At 44.6% G+C, this 8,975-nt stretch overlaps 1 protein-coding gene across 1 annotated transcript; it reads left to right on the top strand.

Annotated features, from left to right (window-relative positions):
* The first annotated feature begins 2,894 nt into the window (after positions 1-2,894).
* Positions 2,895-8,971, top strand: LOC102053774 (histamine H3 receptor-like). Its single transcript, XM_055726633.1, has 3 exons — positions 2,895-3,174; positions 3,249-3,415; positions 5,707-8,971. The coding sequence occupies exons 1-3, from the start codon at positions 2,919-2,921 to the stop codon at positions 6,586-6,588; spliced, it is 1,305 nt and encodes a 434-aa protein (XP_055582608.1). The 5' UTR covers positions 2,895-2,918; the 3' UTR covers positions 6,589-8,971.
* The last annotated feature ends 4 nt before the right edge of the window (positions 8,972-8,975 follow it).

Genomic DNA, 8,975 nt, shown 5'->3' with positions numbered 1-8,975 from the left:
CTGCATCTTCTGAACTAATTGGCTGTACAGCCAGCTGGAGTCTACCCCCTCTCTATGTGTTTGCCCAAGTCTATTTCGAAGTTGAATTTGGCCTGTTCAGGGAAAAGTGTTATCTGTCTGTGGTGTGGGAAAAAAACATTCTGTTTTTCTATCATTTCTGTATCATGCACATATGCTAGTCATGGGAAACTGCATGATTCAGACAGCTCTCTATTTTAAAAACCACTAAAGAAAGCCTTATAGAAATGAAAACAATTATCACTAAAGAAATCACAGGAAACAAGAACTTAAATTTCAGAAAACATCTGTATTGATATACCTCGGAAAACATTGCATTTTTCATTATTTTCTTGGACTATTGTCATTCCTCTCTACCAATTCTAATCAATTATGTCTCTTGCTACAAGAATTAGGTAAAGATCAGGAACAAAGTATGTTTTCAGAAGTACATAATTCAGTCTTATGCAAAGGCATTTTATAAAGAGTTCTTCCTCTACTTTTACTTCATCCTGCCAAGATCCATTAATCAAGAGCGTTCTCCTTCCAGGACAGACTGCTTGAACAATGGAGCTGATGAGGTATAGCTCTCTTCTCATTCCTGTGCTCGTTGTAAGATTTTTTTTTCCCCAGTATCCATCTTAACATGTATTTTGAAGTAAAGCGAAGCTCTTCTCCCAATAATTAATGTTCTTAAAAGAAAATCAAATAGCTCAATAAAAAAGACAGTAACTCACAGAACATGGGATAAAAAATGGGAAAAAGAAAACGCTTGAAGTTTGGATTTGTAAACTTGCTGTTCTGAGAGTGCTGCTGACCTAGTGCACACTGGGATTTGCTGGCTGCCAAGGGTCTCCAGACAGCACAAGCACAGTCTTCAACATTAAGTCCCCAAAGTGTAGAATTATAGACTGATGGTGTTGCAGTCATCATGCCTTGCCAAAGCAGCAGTAATAAAGGAGCACCGGAAGGCAGTAAAGATGGTTATTATGGGACTGACTTAGAATCTCAGAATCTGCCAGGAGGTAATACACTACAAAAGCTACTTCAAATACAGTACACAAGCATACATGCTGCAAACTCAAGGAGCTGCTATAAAATTACCTTACTTTAGAGGAGTTAAAAAACATAGTAATTATTCATGAAAGAATAAATGAATTCTCCCATGTTTTCCTGGTGATTGAGATTAATTTTTCTTCTCTGTGTCTCTTGGCTGCCTCTTATCTTTTGTATTCAACAGCACAATCAGGTAGAAATAATTATCAACAAGCTTGATCCTGCCCAAACTGAAGTGAATGGAAAACTTCCAAGTGGGCTCAAAGGGAAGTGAAAATGATCCCCCAGGTTAGGGAATAGTAATAATCACTGTGGTAATAAGCTAAGGCTTCAGTGTTCCTATCACTTTTGCTTTGTGTGGCTTTACTTATTTGCTTTAGGGAGATAATGACATGGAGGCATGGAAAAAAAGAGTATTTTGCTCACATTGGACATGCAGCTGCTATTTCTGTCTCTGGATTGACATAAACGGAGAGACTGTATCATGAGCAGCATGAATTGCAAAATCTCTTCTGTGGAGCTACCAATTTATAGAGATTACTGGGCCTGGAATTTGTGCTTCCAACACTGACAAAGGCTCGATGCTTCCCTCTGGGGAAAATGCCAGTCCACTGGTACCCTGAGAACACATGCTCAGCCTCAGGCAAATTATAGACAAGTTACTAGGTTGTTCTTGCTTGTCTTACCTGATGTTCGTATGAATAGCGTGCTCGTTAGAAAGCTGCTGTAACTGCTCCTAAATCTGTGGTTTCAAACTGCAGATTTACAGAAATCTTTTATAAAGGAGCTTGCCACATGTGAAACATTGGCTGAATTAAGTGAAAGTGAAGACTATGTGCACCATATCAATGATCAACAATCATCAAATGGTTGTTTTTGGGCAAGTTCCGTTTTCGTTAGTGACGAAGAGTCCACACCAAAGGCAGCAAGTCCCAAAGTGCTCTCAGCCTCTAGGAAACTCTCACAGAAATGCAGGCAAAGCCCATCGATGGCCACATATTTTAGGGCAGATGATGATCCAGTGGGCCAAATAATGAGTCAAGGTGGGCCACATTTCCCCTTTTCAGTCACCCTCCAGTCCTGAGAAGCTTCAGCAGCCTCCGCAGCTTGCGCCGGGGCAGCATCTCCTCCCAGGCACCTGTCAGAGGCTGGAAGATGTCTGAGCCCTTTCCTGGCCGCTCGCATGTTCGGTTCCTGGAATAGATCTGCCTCCTGTGGCAAAAGTGGCTCTCCAACATCATCGTCACAACACACTTCAAATTTCTGTCTAAATCCACTGCCAGTTTCAGCAAGAGAGGACTCGGGAACACCGCGCTCCTGCAGGTTCTGTGAGAACCAGTAACCAGGCACAGCAGCGAGCCCTTGGCCGCCTCGCAGGTGGAAGGGCTGAGGCGGCCGCCCCGAGGCACAAGGTGGCTGCCAGGCCACGGCCCGGCTGCGGGCTCGGCGGGGCCAGCCAAGCGCGGGTGGAAGGGGGCAGAAGCTCCCCCCGACATGGCCGAAAGCAGCGTCTGGGGGTCCTGTGGGCCACGGGGGAGCGCGGCAGGTAGGGTGTAAGGCATGAGCCATAGAGACCAGGCAGCCGCCGAGACAACGCCGCCAGCGAGAGCACGTGGGAGGGAGCCGGGCGAGCCCGCGGGAGCTTCGCTTCAGGGCGCCCGACGGGCCGGGCTGCCGGAGGAGCCCCCGCGGCCGGCGGGAACGCTCAGGGCGCCGCGAAGTTTGGCCGCGCCGGGGCCGCCCCGCAGCGCCCGGCCCCGCCCGCCGCCCGGCGGGGGCTGTGGCGGGGGCTGTGGCGGGGCGGGGGCGGCGCCGGCGGCAGAGCGGCGGAGCGCGGGGAGGCAGCGGGCGCTCCGCCGGCAGCCATGGGGCAGGACTCGCCGTGGCTCAACCCCTCGGGCAGCCCGCGGGCGGCGGGCGAGGGCTGCGCGGCGGGCGGGCAGCGCGGCGGGCCCTTCGGCGGCGCCACCGCCGCGCTGCTGGCGGCGCTCATGGGGCTGCTGGTGCTGGCCACGGTGCTGGGCAATGCCCTGGTCATTCTGGCGTTCGTGGTGGACCGCAGCCTCCGCACGCAGGGCAACTTCTTCTTCCTCAACCTGGCCATCGCCGACCTGCTGGTGGGTGAGTGCCGGGGCGCCGGGAGGGGCGGGGGGGGCCGCGGCGCCGCACCTGTCACCGCCGAGCTCTGTCCGCAGGCGGCTTCTGCATCCCCCTCTACATCCCCTACGTGCTGACGGGCGAGTGGAGGCTCGGCAGGGGCTTGTGTAAGCTGTGGCTGGTGGTAGACTACCTGGTGTGCACTGCCTCCGTCTTCAACATCGTCCTGATCAGCTTCGACAGGTTCATCTCTGTCACCAAAGCGGTAAGGGCCGGGCGAGCGGTCCGCAGGGGGGGCTGCCCTTCCAGGGAGGAGGGTCGCCCGCACGGGGGGCTGCCTTTCCAGGCGGGAGGGTCGCCCGGAGGGGGCCTGGCACTCAGCCCCACTGCACCGCACCCAGACACCACAGGAGACAGGGTACCCAGGCGGTTCCCCTCCGTCCTGGTGACACTTCTGGGAGCGATCAGCTTTGGCGGAAGAGGCATTTGCTTCGCTGTCTTGCATGGGAAGAGGTACTCTGCTTCAGCCACGGGCGCAGGTTGCACATGCTGCTGCGCTGGCTAGAAGTGCAGAGGGAGCAAGGCGTACTTATTTCCTCACCAGCCACAGCTTGGGTAAGCGTAGAAAGTGTCACCCAGCTGGAACAGACCATCTCCCTCAGAACACGGCCATGCACCTGTTGGTAACTGACAGCCCAAGCCAGCCTGGCAGCACCCCAGCTGCAACACAAGACAGACCTCCCTCCCTGCAGTGGGTACCAAACTCTCAGAGAGAATTTGATGCATACAGCTGCACATGGTGCAAAAGTAGCAGAATATAAATTAACATCTTTCAAAGGATAAAAATGCTATTTCCATGTAACAACCACAGAGACAGCTAGAGCCATGCCTCAGTCATGCAGCACGTCAGTTAGCGAAAAAGTAGTCTAAATTCTGTAAAAGTCAAAAGCTAACTTCATTTTCTCCTAGAGCACACTGCCTCAAAGTCCTTTGGGTGGTCCTAAATTACACATTTTACCTTCACTCTTCTACACACACTTCATTATTCTTTAGCCCCCTGTTCCACCCACATTTCCTTACAAGGTTAATTTAGCTTCACTGCTCGTTCTAAATCACACTAAAAGACAATGATACTTTTTAGCAAACAGTATAGAGGCTGCAAGTTCACTTTACCAGTTTATATGCAACTTCTTTTTGAAGAGGAAGAAATGAACAGATTAATTCTTAAACAGTCAACACTCAGAATTCCTTTATTTTCTAGGTTCTGAATTAGCCGTGAATTTTGCTTTCATAAACCAAACTCATGACTATACACATAATATATAGACTGGATGGCTTCAGAAACAGAAAGGGAAACTGGTCATAACAAAGGAAAAAAATCATCCACTTGAAAAATACTTAATCCTCCATATAAAACCCCTCTCCAGACAAGAGTACAGAAGCTGCCTGTTGGGTGAGGGCAGTGTAAGAACACAGGAAGTGTTCTAAACGTAGGAAGTTCTAAATTATTTTCAATCTCAATGAAAATGGTAATATTCCTGCCAGACTGCTCCTGAAATCATTAGTAGCTTTGTCAGGGATTGCAAAATCAGACCCAATTCAGACAAACTCGGCATTCTTCAGCCGTGTGGGTATTCTACCAGAACAGCACTGGCTTTGGAGATCAATGTCCACAGACTGGGACAGTAAACATGAATCCTATACAGAATTCAGACTCAAGGACTTCATATTTCAAAACACTGTGTGGCCACTGTAGAGATATGAAGATTAAATTCCAATTTGCTATATATATTGTCCAGTACACCAGGGAATCAGAATACTGAGAAACAGAAGATCTTAGGATTCTACTGAATTAGACTGCTGATACAATTTTCTGATTCAGTATTACTGACAGGGTTTTTTTTTTGTTTGGGGTTTTTTGTTGGTTTGTTTTTTTTTTTTTTACACCTTAGCTTCTTTATTTTCTAAATAAGGGAAATAGTTATTCTTCTTGTAAAGCATGAAATAAAGGGTATCAAGCAGAAGTAAAAGCTGTTATCCATTAATTTTTTTTTGGTGTGATTTTCACATTAAGAAAAAAAAAGGCTCTCTCTCTACAAAGCAAAAAGAAAAGAACTTGCATAGGCATTCTATGAATTCCAATCCTTTTCTGTATTTCACATTCAACGATTTAAAAAAAAAATCTAATTAAGTGAATTTTGAAGGGCCATGTTCTGTAACCTACTGTCACAGCTAATGCAACTGAATGTGTAAGCAACTGGTGACAACCAGTTCTAAGAATAGCAGTTGTTATTTGCTTTGGAAAAGCCTGTGTTTTCTAGCTTTTAAGATCCCATGCACATTCTCAGAACATATCCAGTCACCTTGGTAATGTTTGTTGGAATAGCTATTTCAGAAACAGCTTTTCTGTGGTACCGGTAAGCTTGGCATAACCCTCATCCCTAAACCAACATATTACCAGCCCTCACAAGTGGCAGAGGGGACCATTGCCCAAGGTAGCCATATAACTGTTTGAGACACTAGTAACGTATGTGACAACTTTCCTCTCTCTCTCAGGTCAGTTACAGGGCTCAGAAAAGGATGACCAGAAATGCAGTATTGAAGATGATCACTGTATGGATTGCTGCTTTTCTTCTCTATGGTCCAGCCATTCTCAGCTGGGAGCACATTGCCCAAAAGAGCATCCTCCCTGAAGGAGAATGTCATGCAGAATTCTTCCACAACTGGTATTTCCTAATGATTGCCTCTACGATTGAATTCTTTACACCTTTCCTCACTGTTGCATACTTTAACTTAAGTATTTACCTCAACATCAGGAAACGCACATCCCTCAGAAATGAAAACTTGCCACCTGGTCAAGAGGACTGTGAAATGAGTTTCCAGGGGGAAAAAAGAGAACACACTGTATTTTTTGTAAAACCTAAGAGACACAAACATGAGAAGAGAGCAAGCAGCCTTTCTCCCCCCAGAAAGGCTTCGAGGTTCAACCTACATAAGCTTGACAATCAGTCATTAAATTTGAATGTCAATCAAGACCTTCCACCACTTCAGGTGGAAGTCGAGACCAAGCCCCATAAGAATGGTTTCTACAAAACTACAGAAAGCATATGCAATGCCACTAGCGGAGTGGACATTGCTAACACTATGGGAAGTAGATTTAGACTTTCCCGGGATAAGAGAGTAGCAAAGTCTTTAGCAATTATTGTCTGTGTGTTTGGTTTGTGTTGGGCCCCATATACACTTCTGATGATCATCCGAGCAGCCTGCCATGGGCACTGTGTGCAGCACTCACTCTATGAGACTTCATTTTGGCTTCTGTGGGTGAATTCAGCCATTAACCCTGTTCTATACCCACTGTGTCACATGAGCTTTAGAAAGGCCTTTATAAAACTCCTGTGTCCAGGAAAAGCCAAAATTCATCCTCATATTTTTACATGAAAAAAAAAGTGTGAAAGCTAACAATTAGTGTATCTTGCTTTCAGTGGGAGCATAAACTGGCTAACATTCACCTGCAAGTATTAAGTACAATGTGCACTGGGTAGTGCATGGAATATTTTTAAGTAGGTAAAAGTGTAGATATTCATGTATATACAGTCATCCATGTAGCTGGAGAAATCACAGCAATGAAAAGAAAGATAATTTCTCAAAGCTCTTTTGGAAATTATGCCAACAGTATATCTTTTAAAATGGTGCACTAACATTAAAGTGCTGAAAAGGGAATATAACATTCATGGCCAATAACTAGAGTTCAGGTGCTCTCACTTTTAATAACTGTAAATATTGCCGGTAAGGAATTAAATGAAGTGTTAGCCTTAGACTGGTTATATTTTACCCCCAAACCCACTCTTAAGACTCCAAAGGTCTCAGCTGTTAAGTGTAGAATGCTTTTCCCCCCTCAACTTAGCAGCAAGCCAGACAAGATCTGACCCAATGCAAAAATCTAAATACTGGTGTCCAGAAAAAGCATGGGACAAGAGGCACCTGAACAGTCAGGTTACCAGTGAAGCTGAGCAAGCGTAGCAGGTAAGGGAGCACTGATTTCAGTGGAAAAGGTGATTGAGAAACAAGAGCAGAATTTCTAGTAGAATTAAATTTAGAAACAGAAATATAAAAGGGTTTTGAGCTTTGTGATAGGAGACAGGAGATGAGAATTGAGAGTTTATTGGAAGTTTCACCATGAGTTTCCTCCCTCAGCTGTAACAACTTGTCCCCTGCCATGATCCCGCATGGGCAAGAATCTACTCAAGTCAAACCTCTACTTCTTACCAGCACTGACAAGTATTAACTCTTACACTGAAAGCAAAAGATAGAAGAGTAAGCATAATTTATCTGAGATCTATGACAGACAGATCTTGCTATAGACAGAGCTTTAGGTAAAGTAACTAGAAATGTTTTAAAAATTACTCCAAGGGAAGACTTCTACTAGTTCCGAAAGGAAAAAAACCCACCCAACTATTTTTTTTTTTCCCCCTACCTCACCCACTGGATCTATCCATCCATCAAGTCAGTGGTCAAAAAAAGAAAATTATTACTTGAAGTGCTTCGATATTTTTTAAGTCATGCATCATGACTAGCATGACTCAAAAAAATGTGTTAAAATTTACCACCTTGCTATTGACCATGAGTGTGAAAAACAAAAACATGAACAGCTACAAACTGTTTCTGCTATTGTGCCTCTGCCACAAGAGAAGCTCACACAGCTAGATCCTAGGTTTTGACTAGATTTATCCCACAAGAAGAATCAATTGGAACATCACTAGTGATACAAGTTTGTTTCCATCATAAGCTACGTAGAAAATGCTTAACACACACTTTCCTCGGCTGACAAAAGAGTGGTAGTTGGTGAACTGTAGTTGTATTAAGCTGTAGTTGTCCATTGCCACAGCCAAAACGCATGTTGATCTTAAAGTTTACAAAGAGTATTTTGAAGTGATTTACTTCATAAAGTTTCAATAAAAGTAATTAAGAACTGTGAAGAGTCTTAACTTTGTAGCCTTAACAAGTGGTAACATGGGAAAAAGCACTATCCTACAACATCTGGGTAACTGCAGTTGAAACTGCCAAACCATTATTCAAAGACAATTCCCAAGTTACAAGGACTGACCTTCAGGAATAAACAACCACAGCTGGCAAATACTGTAAACTAGGAGGACATATCCCTATTACATGAATGTGATCATCATGTTCTGCTATGGATGTTTTATAACAAAATAATTAGCTTGAGGGTTCACTTAAAAGGAACAGCATCAACAGATAACGAGGCAACATTAAGATTTTTTTAAGAGCATTAATTATACCACTGGGCAATTAAAGCCACTAGATTATCTCCTGATTCCTCCTTTCCTCCAAGCCAGACATACATCAGTAGATCAATGATCTAGTTGTCTGCTCCATAGCTCTTGTTTCCTAGGATCCTATTTGCCTTTTTTAGAAAACAGGTAGCACCAAATTATCAGATGCTCTCACTAAAACATCACTTGCTGTCCAATCAAGCCAGGACAATTTTCACAACAGTGGTCAACTAAAGGAGTAAGGAAGTTTAATCAGTTCACTTTAGAACATTACATTCAGTTAAGATAAAACAGTCACTTCAAAACTTTCAGCAACTGGCATTAACCTACATGTAGACTAGACCAGTCTCCACAGGAGTTGCCATTGGCAATTGCTCTGCCACTCAGTTTCTTAAAATCTTGTCATTTAACAGTTACTCATGTCCCTAGCACAGACCTAGAATCCAGTAGGATTCTCCACCACACTCCCAAGATATATCATAAAAGCATTCTGAAACAAACACACAGTCTCAGCATCATTTGGAAAAACACTGG

This window comes from Falco cherrug, chromosome 14 (genome assembly GCF_023634085.1).
Source record: "Falco cherrug isolate bFalChe1 chromosome 14, bFalChe1.pri, whole genome shotgun sequence".
Taxonomy (NCBI): Eukaryota; Metazoa; Chordata; class Aves; order Falconiformes; family Falconidae; genus Falco; species Falco cherrug.
This window is presented reverse-complemented; position numbering and strand designations above follow the sequence as displayed.

What these genes read in the sequence shown, in the direction of transcription:
- LOC102053774 (XM_055726633.1), top strand. Translation starts at nt 2,919, where the DNA reads ATGGGGCAGGACTCGCCGTGGCTCAACCCCTCGGGCAGCCCGCGGGCG. An exon ending in CATCGCCGACCTGCTGGTGG is followed by an intron (nt 3,175 to 3,248) that starts GTGAGTGCCGGG and finishes CTCTGTCCGCAG; the next exon opens with GCGGCTTCTGCATCCCCCTC. An exon ending in TCATCTCTGTCACCAAAGCG is followed by an intron (nt 3,416 to 5,706) that starts GTAAGGGCCGGG and finishes TCTCTCTCTCAG; the next exon opens with GTCAGTTACAGGGCTCAGAA.